We start from the raw sequence: 16,705 nt of genomic DNA, 5'->3' as shown, positions 1-16,705 counted from the left end.
GAACTTCTGAAAGACATGGCTAAAACAACAACAACAAAACAATAGAGTTAAAACATGAGAAACACCCAGCTGTTTGTTAATCTCATTAACTCTGAGTGAGACCACTATTTTGGTTAAATGATTTTCCTACTTCATGCAGAATGAGGCTCAGGTTATCCCACCTCTCCTCACCTGCTTCCCCATGTAAAACACAGACAATACCCATCTCAGGATTTGTTCCAATTACAGACAATAACAACTACCTGAAGCATCTCTAATGCAGCAGATGTCAACAAGCCACAATTATTTTTATTCTGTAAAGGAAGAAACTGAGAATTGAGGACATTTAGTTAGGAAATTATAGGTGTGGAGCTGGAGCTCAGGTCTGTCTGATTCCCAGCCAGAGTTCTTTATTGATTACATCATGAGGTAAGCAAGCGACTTTGGTAAGGAGGTTAGACCAAAAAAGACTGATTACTTTCTTCAAGCCCTGCATTGACATGTACATCCTTCATTGTTCGCTATTTAGCTATATTTATTACTTTCACTCTCTGGCAATTTGGGGCGTGGACATAATAATGGAAATGCCTCCACAGTCGTCTAATAACCTCCCTGCCTGTCCCCAGGATCGAGCTGTGTGGGTAGAAGAAAGGGCACTCAGGACTTCGACCTCAACCAGCATGATTAGCTCCGAACCGACGCCCCGCCCAGATGTTGATGTTTTCCTCCTTCGGTCCCGCCCCCGACCACGCGGGACTCCAGCCACGCCCCCCAGCTGGAGTTTCAGGGGCGGACTCGCCGAGTGGCTCAGCCTACCCACAGGGATTCCCTCTCTAGCCAATCGCGTCCCAGCTACGGGACTGCCCCTAACAAAGATGGCGGGGAAGGCTTCACTGAGGGCAGACTGATTTAACGCCTGAACCCACCACGGACAGCAAAGACAGTGGTAGCGGCGCAGCCCGGACCATGGAGGAGGGCAGCAGCGCTGGCAGCGGCGGCAGCGACGGCAGCACTAGCGGGAGTGGCGGAGCGCAGCAAAGGGAGCTGGAGCGCATGGCTGAGGTCCTTGTCACCGGGGAGCAGCTACGGTAAGACGAAGGACTGTGCCGGGGGGCTCGCCGTGGCACTGCTCGCCAGTGTCTGCAGAAGTCCCGCGCGCACGCGCGCCGTGGCTAGTGACTGGCAACTCGCTTGGGGCTCCGGGACGCCTAAGGGCGCGTGGACCCTCGGCGCCGCCCCCGGCTTAGCTGCTGCAGCCCAGCGCCCTTTGGACTCTGGACTGGAGCGGAGCTCCCGAGACGGATGCATGCGAGCGCATGGTGCTAGCTGCGTCCTCGCCCAGTGGCTGCAGCCCTGCGTCCAGCAGACGCGCTGCTTCCGACCGCGCGCGTCCCCTCTACCGGGGCACCCGGCGCTGCCAGGCCTCCTGGCTGACAGCCCTCTCCTAGTCCGTCCACAGAGCGAATGGGGCCGGCGGGGAGCCTCCAGCCGGCTTCAACCCCAGCCTCTTACTTCTAGATTAAAAGGAGCCAGCCCAAAGGTCGCCTTCACTTAAGGTTCTCTTTTTGCTTGCAAGTCTTGCTTCAGTCCCCTGAGCCTCAGTGTTTTCATCTGTAAAATGGGATTGATCACAGCAGCTTCCTTGTAAGGTTGTTGTAAGGACTAAACTGAGAACATTTCTCTAACAGGGTACCTGTCGCTTAATTAGTAGATTCTTGTCAATGGTCGTTTGGGTCCGCAAGGGGGCGTGGAGGTACCCTGACCCGCTGCCCTGCTGCAGTGCCAACTCCCCCGCGCGTACATTTTGGGTGGCAGAGCCCATCAGGCCCCCGGCTGCTTCGAGAATCGGTACTTGACAAGTCTCAAGATGCTCGGGACAGGCAGTGACCCCCAGATTCAGATCCCCGCATCACTCCTATGCAATCTTGGTCCTTCTTTGTTCACATATGAGAATCGTACTTATGGTCTGACCGGTTCCGCAGCTGCCTGTCTTGTGGTCATAAATCAGTTTACCAGGGGAAAAAAAAAACCCTTGTCTCTCCAGCCTTTGAGCTACAACTTGCATGCCGGCCCCTGGCCCCATCACAAGGGCGTGAGTTCCTGTTTCTTCTACTTTTTGGTCTGAATCTCCAGGCTCAATTTGCTTTCTAAAATGCTGTGTTTCGGGACCAAAAGGAGAGGGAATCTTGCAAAGATCCCTAAAGGTTTAATAATCACCCTGCTTGCTGCCCTTAGATCGAAAAAGTAAATATTGGAGGTCTGAAGTGAGTGTAATCTTATAAAAGGCAAACTGCACATTTCTATTCCTTGATGATTTTTTAATGTATAGTCAACATTCAAGGGAATAAAAGCTTGTTTTCCATCAAGATATTTCCTAACTGAAAAAAAGTCAAAATAAAGCTTTTCTGATTCAGTTTGAAACACTTTAATAATTTAGTTACTCCTCAATCGGGTCCTTTTCACTTCCTTCAAAATAATAACTTGCATGGTGCCTCTCTTTGTGCAGAAAGCACTTCCTCCTTGGAAATGCTTAAATGCCCTTTCCTTGTGTGACTCCTGAGCCCTGGCTAGTCCCCTCTTCCCTGGCACCCCTCCCCTCTGCACTGCAGTAGGTTTGAGGGCCAGGCTTAGTGTGTCTGTGAGAAGGTAGAGGACTCTCTCAAGATTTATAGACCTGGGTGTGAATTTCTGCTCAGCTACTTTGTTGCCAAAAATCAATCTTGTTTTGAGAAGGGCTTTAAAGCCTGAGCAAATCTGTGTTTGCTACTTACAAGACTGGGACCTAAGACATATTACTTAACTGAGAACGATGGAAGAACCTACCTGGTGTTGTAAGGAGGATTAATTTGATGGGTGCTTAGAACAGAACCTGGTATGTAGTAAGTGTCAGTCATGTCAGCCTTAGCTATTATAGTTCTGTAATAGCTAAGTTAATTCTCTTCTCTGTGCCTGTTTCCTCACCTGCAAAAAGGCAATGACGATAAGCACTTCATGGTGGTGTTGTAAGAATTCTCCCTAGGGCTTCAAGTATTAATGAGCTTTCAACAAATGGTTGCTGGAGTTAATGAATATCATTGGCCCCTGTGTTTCATCACACATGACTTCCAGCTGAGCAGGATCTAGCAGGAAAGATTGGTGGTTCAGGCACAAGGCACAGAACCAGGCTGCCAGGGTTCTTATTCTGTCTCCACCATTTACTAGTCCTGTGACTTGAGGACAATTTACAACTTCTCCGTGCCTCTGGTCCACTTCTCTTGCAGGAATTTTGTGAGAATTAAACGAGGAGATGCTACATATAAGAGGCTTCGTAAATGTTAATTATTTAGGAAATTCCCGTTGTGGTTCAGTGGTAACAAGCCCAACTAGTATCTATGAGGATGCGGATACGGATGCGGATTGGATCCCTGGCCTTGCTCAGTGGGTTAAGGATCTGGCGTTGCCCTGAGCTGTGGTGTAGGTCAAAGATGTGCCTTGGATTTCCGGACCCCCCCCCCCATTGCTGTGGCTGTGGTGTAAGCCTGCAGCTGCAGCTCCGATTCAACCCCTAGCCTGGGAACGTCCATATGTCCTGTGTGGCCCTAAAAAGCAAAAAAAAAAAAAAAAGAGTTAGTCATTTACTTTTACTTTGGAAAAGTGTCATCATTGCTTTTTAAAAATCTCATCCATCCTAGGTTGAGTACATATATTTGAATGACTAGTATAGGTAATATGCTATTGTAAATACAGATAGTGTAATAATTAGAATTTAGGGATTTAAGTGGTCGTGTATGCCACTGGCTGCCTGATTACTGGAGGAACCTCTTATAAACAGTGAGGATAAAGTCCTTATTGTTACTGTCACATGTTTTTGCATCCCTCACTGCTCTCTCACAGGCTGATTGTGGGGCATTTATGTTGTCCAGGCCTCCTGCCTCTGTGTTGTGTGTACGCACACACACACACAGACACACACACACACACACACAATTCCTCTCTGCCTGCTCTTTCTTTTCCATTACTTTCTGGTCATCAAAGATGAGGCAAAGAGAAACTAGGATTAGGATTTGAAGTGCTAAATTTGGCTTTCAAGACCAGTTCTGTGAATTTTTTTATTTAATATTTATTTATGCATGTATGGATATATGTGTTTATTTTTAACTGTTTGCTTGGGCGAGTCAGCCACTCTGGGCCTCAGTGCCACACCTACAGAATGGGAATAATATTTTCCCATGTAAGATTTGAGGTGTTGGATCAAATGGGGTATAGTGTGGGAAGGGACTTTGTTAAAATAAATCAATAAATCAGGAGTAGTTGTTAAGATCATTATAATCTCCGGATGTGAAATTGGGTGCTGGCTCCATAATCCTCATACTTTGGTAAGAGCAGCTGGTTGCATAAGGATATGAAATTGAGTAACGGACTGAAAAACACCTCCTGACTGCAGGATCTTTTTCCTAATCTTTTTTGTGTTTCTCTTGTCATGAAAGATTTTACTTCCTTGCCCAGTGTATTTGCATGTTTTTGCTTCTTAAAAATGCCTTCGAATACCACTTCACAGCTTCAGGATGGCTATAATCAAAGAGATAATAACAAGTGTTGGCAAGGATGTGAAAAAATTGGGACCTTTACACACTGCTATTGGAAAGGTAAAATGATGCAGCCACTTTGTAAATCAGCCTGGCATTTCCTTGAAGATTAAACATACAATTACCATATGACCCAGCAGTTTTACTCCTAGGTATATACTTAAGAGAAATGAAAATGTATGTCCACGTTAAAATTTGTACACAGATTTTCACAGCAGCGTCTTTCACAATAGCCAAACACAGAAACAACTCAAATGTCCATCAGCTGATGAAAGGATAAGTAATATGTGATGTATCCACACAAGGCAAGGCAGTGTTATTCAGGAATAAGGTGCGGACATATGCTACAACACGGATGAACTTTAACAAACATTATGCGAAGTGAACCAAGACAGTCACAAAAGGCCACATATTGTAAGGCTCCACTTATAGGAAATATCCAGAACAGGCAAATCAATGGAGACAGAAAGTGCTTGCCAGCAGCAGTGGGGAAGGGGAGTGGAGAGTGATCGCTGATGGTTAAAGAGTTTCTTTTTGGGATGATGAAAAAGGCTCTGAAATTGATGGTGGTGATGATATCATAGTTCTGTGGATATGCTTAAAACCATTGAATTATACACATTGAATGGGTGAATTTTGCGGTATGTGAATTATATCTCAAGAAAACTGTCATAGAAATGCATTTGGATGATGGTAGCGTGATGGAAGACAAGATGTCAAGGAAAATTTTTGGATTGGCAAAAGAAAGTGATGTACTTATCATTAACTCAATAATACTACCACACCATATTTTAATATGGCTTTTTGTAGGCATTATTCTTCATATAAAACAGAGAAAAGATGCCATAGAGGCCATAGTCAAGAAAATCATCTTACAACATTCCTAATTTGAAAAGAGTTGACTTTATATACATCATTCATATTTGTGGGGTTTCATTCTATGATTTTTCACATTATTAGTTATTTTATAGGTTTTACATATAAATCTTTTGTTTTGAAATTTGCCATGCAGTTATCGCTATGATACTCTGATCACAGCATCCAAAATCTACCTTAGGTTTCTTCGATAGGCCAATCCTGGAGCTCCTCAGCAGGAAAGTGGTTTGTAATAGAAGATTTAAAGAAAGCCAAGAATATCCCTATTCTGTGATAATTGCAGACATGATAATCATAACATTCTCACTTACATGGCAGTTATTACCTGTCAAGGACTCTTCCAAGTGCTCATATATATTATTACTAAATGCACATGTATATATAATATCAAAAGTGTATACATATATTTATGTATATGCCCTTAATAAGAAGTGTAGAAGATACACTTATTAGCCCCATTTTACAGATGAGAAACTGAGGAACAGAGAATGTAAGCTAGCTGGCCATAGATGATTCAACCAGCAAGTATTAGAGCTGAGAGGTTTTGCTTGTAAGCAGGATGCTAGACGGTAATTTAATGGTGTCTCCAGTGAGTAATTTGGAGAGTTGAGAAGCGTCATGATAAGACCAGAGTAAAACAGAATCATGTGTCTAACACTATCACATCCTGGTGTGTTAACTTTTGCAAACAAGCGAGCAGACAAATGGGTTTTTCGCCTTCTGTTGGGGAAAAGCTAATTAATTTCTAGAAGTGTTTATGTTTTGACAAGACAGAATGGTCACTTTCTCCACCAACTGTTAAACTGGGTCTCCCTAGCCATGTGCTTTTGAAAACTTCATTTGAATTCCACTCATTCTGACTTTATAATCATTTTAATGGGAAGATAAATGGCAGTTCGCTATTTTGCCAGCTGTGAGGATGGGAGTCGGGTGGGGAGGAGAAATAAGAACGTTATGAGGAATGCTTAATTAAGAGAGAGAACGTTTCCGGCTTTTCAGTTATGCTCATCTACCTAGACCAAATATGCTAATTACCACAGTCTCATCCCAGCACTGAAGCTGGGTCCCTAAAAGCAATTTAGTTTTAGCTAAGTTGTAGGAAATTATAGTTTTTGCAAATTGTTTGATGTATTTGCCTTTTTGCTACAACAGACTGCCTTTCCAGACTCTTACAGCCTTGCTATTGCCTTTTAAAAACACGTTGAAATCAATATTGAGTCGTTTTTCTGAGCTAGCTTTGCCAACATTAATGCAGTAGGCAGATAAAGGTAAAAGTCAGCTTGTGGAACCCAAGGCCAATCTATAATAAAGTAAATATGAGATAAGGAATTCAGAGATACAGAACAGAACAAGGAGAGAGATAAGGAATTCAGAGATACAGAACAGAACAAGGAGAAATTCAGTTGACCTTTGAACAATGTGGGGGTGAGGGTCCCCACCCTCTGCACAGTCAAAAATCCCAGTAGGGCTTTATAGTCAGACTCTGTATATGCTGTTCCTCTGTATCCCCAGGTCCCCATCCATGGATTCAACCCATCATGGCTTGTGTAGTACTGTAGTATTGATATGGAAAAAAAATCCAAGTATAGGTGAACCTGAGTGGTTCAAACCCCTGTTGTTCAAGGGTCAATTATAGTTCATTTTCTTGCACTTGGAACTTGAGGAAATTTGTCCTAGAGGATGTCTTAGAGGGTCCCTCACTGATGACCACTAATATGGAAGCTTAGCCCTATGAGACACTGTAACTAAAGGAATAGCCAGAAAGCTACTGTCCAGATGCTGCTACTAAAATGTAGGGCTCCAAGCTGAAGGAGTATGCTTTTTTTCTTCTAAACAGCAGAGAGGATATTCCAGTGGTTTAGGAAATGACTGCCTGTTCAGATAAAAAAAAAAGGGGGGGGGGAACTTTAGGAAATGGAGAGTTACTGTATTTGGAGTCAGCTCAGAGGAGCCTTGTGTAGAGTGTTGAACTGCCTTTGTATCAGAGGCTTTTCCCACCTACGGATCCTGTTCCTATGAATATCTTTTCCGCTTCATATATTGGATGTGAGGGGAACGGGCACCGTCCTGGCACTTAGCAAGCTCAGTGAAGACTCCTCTCTCCTCTGGAGCGAGAGCCTGGAAAAGTACTTTGTCACTTGCAAAAACCATTCATGCATATGGAAGATGCTTAGTAAGTGCTCAATAAATCATTGAGGAATTAATTTACACCTTTATGCACTTCTTATGTAAACCTATTTTTGAAAGGATCACAGTGTTAATTGTTCATGAATAATATGATTTTGATTACTTTTCTAAAAATGCCAATGCTAGGAGTTCCCATTGCGGCTCAGCAGGTTACAAACCCTGCTAGTATCCATGAGGATGCGAGCTCAGTCCCTGGCCTCACTCAGTGGGTTAAGTATCCAGTGTTGCCGTGAGCTGCAGTATAGGTTGAAGACACGGCTCAGGTCCAGCATTGCTGTAGCTGTGGTGCACGTTGGCAGCTGCAGCTCTGATTCGACCCCTAGCCTGGGAATTTCCATATGCCGCAGGTGCAGCTTTAAAAACAAATAAATAAATACCCAATGCTGATATTTAGATTATGGCTTCTGTCGGTTCTGGAATCAATAAACCTGAAAATAAGTTAAATATATACATCTCAAAAGAAGAAAGTGAGGAGTTCTTGCTGTGGCACAGTGGATTAAGAATCTGACTCCAGTGGCTTGGGTTGCTGTGGAGGTGCGGGTTCGATTCCCAGCCTGGCCCAGCAGGTTATGGGTTAAAAGATCCAGTGTTGCCACAGCTGTGGCGTAGGTTGCAACCGAGGCTCAGATTTGATCCCTGGCTGGGAATTTCCATACACCACAGGTGCAGCCAGAAAAAAGAAAAAAAAAAAAAAAAGAGAGAGAGAGAGAGAACGAGAGGTAACAGATGATTTTTCTCCTCTCCTGTTATTTCTAGTATTCATTTGGATCAGGTACTTACTTCCTTTTATCAGGTGGCAGCTCTTAAATGACTGGTGTCTATGAGTTTGGTGATTTGGAAAAGTCAAAGGAAAAAGTCAAAGCAGCCCTCTTCCACATAGTAAGTCATCCCACTTTGCTGTGTTCCTCATGATCTACCAAGGAGAAGTGGGTTCCACATCTGAGATCCTTGTCCCAGGATTATCAGCTTTCGCCAAACTTGGCAGCTTATGTCAGTGACTATTTCTATGGGTTATTAGATGTTGGGACAGTGGAGTGGGCACAGAGAACTTAGTGGAGACAGAGTGGGCGCAGAGAGCTTAGCAGATCAGACAGCCTGCTTGCCAGCCGCTGTTCCCTGTGGCAGTGCCAGCAGGGGCAACAGGAGCTATTTTCCTCAGGCCTGGTTGAGATAGTTCCATGTTGGATGGTTCACAGAGAGCAGTAATTTACTTGGCTTTTCAGATGACCCCTCTTTTCTATAGCCTTTCAGATATTTTTAAGGTTGAATGGGAGAGGCAAGATGGAGAGAGAATACACACCTGAAAGTCGGGGACAAGATATCCTTGCATCTGGGCAGTTTGCTGATGACAGCTGTTGCCAGGGTGCGGCGAGAGGGGACAAAGGCCAGGGCCTCCAGCTGGAAAAGCCCGTGGCAGCTGCAGAGCAGGAGGGAGGTAGCATCTCATGTCGTCAGAGAACGGCTCAAGTCTTTCCACTTGGAACCTCTATCTGCTTCTCGTGGTTTTGTTATTGTTGGTGGTGTTGGTTTGTTGATTTGTTTTAATCCTGATGATGTTGTCTCCCCTACAGTACTTGTACCTACAGATTTCTGATCCTGGTATTTACCCAGAGGTTCTTTTCTTTGAGGTAAGCCGTGGCTCAACACCCACTTAGGTCTTGGTCTTATTTTAATCATCCAGCTCTGTGAGGCTCTCCCTTGGGTGGTTGAAACTATTAGCACTGCAGAGAACTGAACTGTGTGCTTTGTGGCAGATTAGGTAGGATTCAGAAAGACCAATCCTAGTACAGCATGCTCAGTAACTTGTTTGATCTTGACTTAAAGTGTGGGAAACAAATGACCCTTCTCTTTTTAGGAGAGAAAGCCTCATTTCAGTCTGTCCTATTTTCATTAAGTTTAGGTTAGTCCTTGTGGTTGTTTTTGTTTGGTTGGTTGGTTGGTTGGTGTGTGTGTGTGTGTGTGAAATTTGGTCATTTTCTAACAAGTTGTAAAATTCTGAAGGAATACACTATGAGTTGTGTGTCCACCAAAAAAAAAAAGGTGGGGGGGATTGGGAAGGGGGTAGTGTCAGATAGATAATGAGGTGCTGGTTTAAGAACAACCAGTGTATAAAAGTGCAGTCTTATAAAATGGATGTATTAAGAAAGGAGTGTTTGTCCATCTTAAGAAAGGATTTAGCACATTTTCTATTGAGGATGCTGGGTTCGTTTTCTATTTAAAATGCAGTTCCCAGGAGTTCCCATCGTGGCTCAGCAGTAATGAACCTGACTGGTATCCATAAGGACGTGGGTTCAATCGCTGGCCTCACTCAGTGGGTTAAGGATCTGGCATTGCTGTGAGCTGTGGTGTAGGTTGCAGATGCAGCTCAGATCCCACGTTGCTGTAGGCCGGCAGCAAAGTTCCGATTTGACCCCCACATCCTCATGGATCCTAGTTGGGTTTGTTACCACTGAGCCACAGCAGAAACTCCTCATTGAATGTTTTTATAAAGTTCTACTTATCTTACTCTTTAACTTTTCCATAAATGAAAGAGACTGTCACAGAATGTATTCTCTGCAAAAAGCAAGGGTCTATTCCCCGTGGTGATATATGATTGTGTTTTACTTTGAGGTGCCAAGTGCCCCTTATATCATCTTTAGTAAAGCTCTAATAAGGTTGATAAAATAAGACTTCACCAAGACTCCTACTTGTACTATTTTCTTCTTTAAAACTGGCAACAGTGGACTTCCCGTTGCGGTGCAGCGGGAGCGAATCCGACTAGGAACCATGAGGTTGAGGGTTCGATCCCTGGCCTCACTCAGTGAGTTAAGGATTTGGCGTTGCCTTGAGCTGTGGTGTTGGTCGCAGAAGCGGCTCAGATCTGGCGTTGCTGTGGCTCTGGCGTAGGCCAGCAGCTGTAGCTCCGATTAGAACCCTAGCCTGGGAACCTCTGTATCCCGTAGGTGTGGCCCTAAAAAAGACAAAAAATAAATGAATAAAATAAATAAAACTGGCAACAAAAATCAGTTTAGAGATGAGGTTTTAAGGCAGTTAGCTGATGCACAACCACGATTCATTTTCCTTCACATTTGTTAGAATTTACTTTGTGAATAACTGTTTTGTAGACTCTCATAGTCAAACATAACAGTGAGTAGAACCTGTCTTTATGAAAGAAGATGAATAGACCTTGGTTGCCAGGATAAAATACACTTGTCCTACTACCATCCTTATAATAGCCAAAAGATATCACAAAGTATTTAAGGACATTCAAATATAAAGAATAAGAGTGAACTAGAGTTTTTTTACCCCAACATTTTATTATGAAAAAGTCAAAGATACAGAAAAGTTTAAAAAAATTTACAGCAAACACCCTTCTATCCACCACTTAAATTGCACAAGAAACAGTCTTCCATGCTTGGTTCCTCTCATAACTGTCTTGCTATCAGCTGTCCATTCATCTTTTCCCCAGGCATTTCGGAGTAAGTTGCAGATAATAATATATTTCTAAAATCTTCAACATGAAATTTGCTAGCTTGTACACACTATTTTTTTTTTAGAGAAAAAACTTATGTACAATGAAATATACCATTTAATGAATTTTAAGACATACATCTGTCATAGCCACACATCCTTGAATGCTTTTGGTTTAAAAAACAGAAAATCAGCTTAATGAATTGATCGCCATAACTGGAAATCCAGAAGATGCAATGACTTGAAGCTTAATTCAATCTCTGAAGATCTGTTCTCTTCTGCGGCACCTTCATGTGTCAGTTCTTTCTTTGGTTGGCTTCATCTACAAGTCAGTGGTGGGATAGGAATTTCAGACCTCACCCTGGCTCATGATAATATCCAGAAGGAAGAGAAAGGGGACATTTCCACCCAGGATTCCAAACACAGTTCCTCAAGTTCATGCTGATTGGACTGCTTAGATCATGTGCCTATTCATGAACCAGTGAGATTGTGGCTTGGGGAGTGGATGCCACAAGCCAACCAGACAGCTCCCCACAATACAGACACACACACATACACACAAACACACACACACACACACACACACGCACAATTTTTCTCTCCCTTTCAAAGGTCACTTCACAGTTCATGCATAATCTTCTACCATTTCTAGGAATCTTTTGCTTGCTTGTGTGTTTACTTTGGGAAAGGGAAAGAAAGCTTCTTAGTATAGGCTGTTTTGAGGAAAAAATAGTTTAGCATATCAGAAAATAATCAAAACACAAATCTTTTATTTCTTTGCAAATGTGAAACTATGATATAAGAAGACAAAACTGTGACTTTTTGCAACTATACATCAGCTTTTACAAGCTCATTTCTTTGCACAAACCTATTTTAGGTGGGTGCTACCATTTCTCATGTGCTCAATTTATGTTTATTAAATGTCTATTATATGTCAGGTGTTACACTACTTGCTGTGAGAAAGATCAGCGAAACAAGAGAAACTCTTTACCCTTGAGAATCTCAAACTATACCCTGTTTAGTCTTAATAAGTGTGTGTACAAAAAGGTAGAATTCATGACCTGAAACCACATTGTGTTAATGATGGACATTCTATTTATCAGTAAAAACAAACAAACAAAAAACCAGAAAACTAAAAGCTGGAGAGAGATGATCATGTGTTTTACCAGGTGTCTCCTTAAAGTCACTATGGCAGTTCTTTAAAAATGTTACATGTTTTACAAGGACGAAAACACAAAATCACATTTCCCCCCCCCCCACCCATGATGCTGAAGATGATGCAAGACATTGGAAATAAACTGGAGGCAAAGATGAATAACTTACAGGAAATACTGAGCAAAGAGATACAAGATATAAAACTTGAATAAGAAGAGATGCAAAATACAATAACTGAAATAAAAAACTCACTAGAAGCAGCTAACAGCAGAATACAGGAGGCATAAGAACAAATAAGCGAGAGTGGAGGACAGATTAGTGGAAATTACGGATGCAGCACAGAAAAGAGAAAAAAGATTGAAAACAAATGAAGAGAGTCCCAGAGAACTCTGGGACAATATTAAATGCACCAACATCCATATTATAGGGGTGCCAGAAGGAGAAGAGAGAGAGAAGGGGACAGAAAAAATATTCCAAGAGATAATAGCCAAAAACTTCCTAATGTGCGAAAGGAACCACTCGCTCAAATCCAGCAAGCACAACGAGTACCATATAAAATAAACCCAAGGAGGAATACACTGAGACACATATTAATCAAACTGATCAGAATTAAAGACAAAGAGAAAATCTTGAAAGCAGCTAGGGAAAAGAAACAAATAACATACAAGGGAACCCCAATAATGTTATCGGCAGATTTTTCAGCAGAAACTCTGCAGACCAGAAGGGAGTGGCATGATATACTTAAGGTGAGGAAAGGAAAAAACCTCCAACCAAGATTACTTTACCCAGCAAGGCTCTCATTCAGATTTGAAGGAGAAATCAAAACCTTCACAGATAAGCAGAAGTTGAGAGAATTCAGCAATACTAAACCAGCCTTACAACAAATACTAAAGGAACTTCTCTAGGCAGAAAAGAAAACACAGCAACAGGAAACAAAAATTGCACAAATGACAAGGCTCACCAGTAAAGGTATATATAAGTAAAGGTATGAAATCATCCACACACAATTATACCACCAAAATCAGAAATCATGAGAAGAGGTGGGTACAAATGCAGGACACTGGAGATGAACTTGCAATTAAGAGAACAACAACCTAAAACAATCTCATATACATATAGACTCTTATATCACAACTTCAGAATAACTGCAAACCAAAAATCTACAAATGATACACAAACAAGGAATCTCTGGAGAAGAAATATATCTCATAGTAAATAAGTGCATAATCCACCATGAAGGGGGTCATTTGACGTCATTCTTGGAATGCTGAAGTCTTACATCTGATTCTGATTTCCTCTCCATCAAAGAACTTATGATAATTATAATTAAATAATGCCACTGTACCATTAAATAATATAGTTCTACAATTGTATTATTAACAACCATTTCTCTCCGTGGTACAATGTAAGGTCTATAATGTCTTGTTTATCACATCACCTAGAATGGTGTAATGCCTATATTGAAGAATCCATAAGATGTAACAAATTGTGAGAACATATTTGTATAGTTACACTGTTTTTTAACCAATTTATGCATTTTATATTTTACTTATTTTCAGAGGATGTATTATTTTTGTTATTCTTACCAATTAAGTTATTCTTTTTATTATGCTATATAAAATATTTAATGGTATATAAGGCTTTCTTCTTTATAAATTTTAGTTGCACAATATACACAATTTCAATATAATGCTAATATTTAAAGAAAAATTGAAATGTAATAGATAATACTAAATAGTAAAGATGAAAGCCATACAAAATAGGGTAAAGTATAGAATAAATTTCCTATTTGTCTCAGCATATCTTCCATTCCACTTCTCCAGAGGGAGTCACTTAATCTGTTTCTTAAGATCCATGATATAATAATCTGTGTGAGTGTAACTGTGTTCAAATATATGTATTTTCTTCTGTAAAAAAAATAAATAAAAAAACCCCAACATTTCCCCGCCCCCAATCCAGGAGAGAGAAATGACTTTTCTAAGTAGAATAATGAGTTGATACTATGTGTTTATGTAACCATGCTTCTTCTGAAAATAATACTGTATCCTTAGAATTATGATGCTCTACTGTAGGCTTGTCATGTGTGCAGCTCTTAACTTCCATGCCTTTCCAGGACTCAGCAGAAATGTTGCAAAGCTGCAGAAAAGGTCGGCTTGGGCATCTGTGAAGGCAAAAGCTGCTCTGTTGTCCTGTCATATCCATGCAGGATCTCTCTTAGCGTCTCAGCACTAGTTCTATAAATAATTCCCAAACCCGATCTAGATGCCAGGCACTGAGTAAGGTGCTGGGGAGCAAGAGAATGACCTTCATTTCCCTGACTTCCCTCCGTGATCACCTGCATCTCTGAGAGTTTCAAGCACACTTTTGGCTGATGTGAAAACTTGATTTTCAATTGCATGGTTTAAGGTTTCCAGTTTGGAGATCTTGGGGGCAGGGGGAGCCCATGTGTTAAAGAAATGTCCACACTTACATTTAGAACAGATAAGTAATGGGCTCCCCCTGTACTGCCCAGGAAACTGTGTCCAGTCTCTTGGGTTAGAACATGATGGGAGAGAGTATGGGGAAAAAAACAAACAAACCAGAATGTGTGTATGTATGGCTGGGTCATGTTTCTGTACAGCAGAAATTGAAGGAACATTGTAAATCAACTCTAATAAAAAATGTAAAAATGAATAAACAAATAAGGCTATAATATTTCCAGTAAGGAAAAAAAAAATGTCCACAGAAAAGCCACAAGGAAGATTCAGCGTGGGAAAGGCTCAGAGACATTGGCATTGAACCTGGACTGTACCGCTTTCAAAGCAAGGCTCCTTGGAAATCTCCCCATCATGATGATCACCTGTTTGTCATCCATACCCTCCCTCCCTCACCTTCCACACCTCACCACCCTATGAATTGGAAGAGATGCCCCAGGTGTGCTCAGTAATAGAAGTAAAATCAAGACCTTAACATATGACTATACAGCAGACATTGGCACAACATTGTAAATCAACTACACTTGAATTAAAAAAAAAATTTTTTTTTAAATGTGACTAAAATGGCAGGTGGCTCAGGTTCAAATAACAGAGAATGCCTTTTGCATCACTTGGGTTTTGATGTCTTTCCAAGTAACACCTCCACCCAGAAAGGCTCCCGGCCAAAGCTGTATAAAAGTTATCTCTTTGTTTAAGCAACGCCGCTTGAAGAATAATTAAGATGCAGACTTTCTGGGAAAGTTGCAAAATGTTCTTTACTTACGTAACTAAGGAAGGTCATGCGTTTCAATATATTTTGTCATTGTTTTCCCTCTTTTCTCCAGAAATTGAAGCTACCTTGGATTATTAAGAAGGCAAGTTTTTGCCAGATAAGCTTGTATCTTATTGCACTGTGGACTCTTCAATAGCAACTTTGGCATTGATTTTGTGCCACATCTTACCATCAACATAACTATTAGGAATAAACCCAAACTTAGGGTTTTATTCTTGGATAATACAACATGAGTTTAGCCTTTTATTCTTCAAAATGGGTGGTATGTGTCCAGATGCAGTGAACCTTTTGCCCTCAGGTACTGTGATATAAAATTATGCTTTTCCTTATGCCTATGTTGGCTGCCAAAGGGGGAAGCTCCAGTTAAACCCATCGCGAAACATCCATGACATCTAAGAAGCTGGGCTTGGAGCCAATGCACTTGCCTACGTGTTCACCATTTGCTGACTTGGCTCTAAGGAGGGCTTGAAGCCAAGGAGAGCAGAGTCTGATTACTCAGGACTTTATCATAATTTACACTTATGTCCTTTGAGTGGAGGCACAGTGGTTAGGGCCAGGAATTCCTCGGAGACCGCTTTTCCAACGCACAGGATTTATCAGCCCATTTTGTTTGATTGCTTACACGCTTAATAAACCCGAGGGGAATCTCTTCAGTTGCCTTCCTGGAGCTCCACTTGGGATGGTTATTCTGCTTCTAGATAATTTCATTTCTGAAAGAGGAACACAGAGAAGGAGAGGAAGTTGGTTTGGCTGTCTGTCAGCAGTTCTGGAAGAATGTTTACTCAGGGAGGAGTTTGAACACTGTGAGAATTTGGGGATTATCTGGACATTTTCAGCTCTCTGATATTGTGCCTCCTCCCCAACGAATGCTCCTCGGCTGACCTTCCAGCCTCTACCAGAGAAAACTTCCAGGGGCTAGGACCCTCTCCCTTCTTTGTGGGCTTCTCAGTGTTTGGGTGGTGAGGACATGGTCGCCACCAGTGCCACAGTCAGACTTTTGGAGGCTCATATGTGTTTGGGGAAATCATTGCAGACTGTGTTGGTGGCTTATGAGGAAAAAACAAATTATTATGAAATTTAGCCTAGCAGTCCTTAAAAGAACACCCATCTATAATAAAATATGACAGTTTGTTTTACTTTGTAGTCAAAAATGCTATTTTTTTTTTTTTTTTTTGGCTTTTTAGGGCTGTATGTGCAGCATATGGAAGTTCCCAGGCTAGGGGTCAAATCAGAGCTACAACCGCTGG

The 16,705-nt window shown here is 41.7% G+C and overlaps 1 protein-coding gene across 6 annotated transcripts in view; it reads left to right on the top strand.

The window, feature by feature from the left end:
• DEPTOR (DEP domain containing MTOR interacting protein) overlaps nt 1-16,705 on the top strand; it is a 234,387-nt gene that overhangs the window by 32,308 nt on the left and 185,374 nt on the right. For 5 of the 6 annotated variants that reach the window (XR_014842788.1, XR_014842789.1, XR_014842787.1 and 2 more), the window contains exon 1: nt 881-1,067. Coding sequence is in view for 3 of the 6 variants with exons in the window: in XM_021090558.2 (XP_020946217.1) it covers nt 946-1,067 (122 nt within the window). In the remaining 3 variants the exon portion in view is untranslated. 6 annotated transcript variants of the gene reach the window in all.

Source organism: Sus scrofa, chromosome 4 (assembly GCF_054392235.1).
Source record: "Sus scrofa isolate SSC_HxYL_T2T_F1_AM1 chromosome 4, Sscrofa_HxYL_maternal_Yorkshire_Landrace_v2.0, whole genome shotgun sequence".
In the NCBI taxonomy this organism is placed as follows: Eukaryota; Metazoa; Chordata; class Mammalia; order Artiodactyla; family Suidae; genus Sus; species Sus scrofa.
This window is presented reverse-complemented; position numbering and strand designations above follow the sequence as displayed.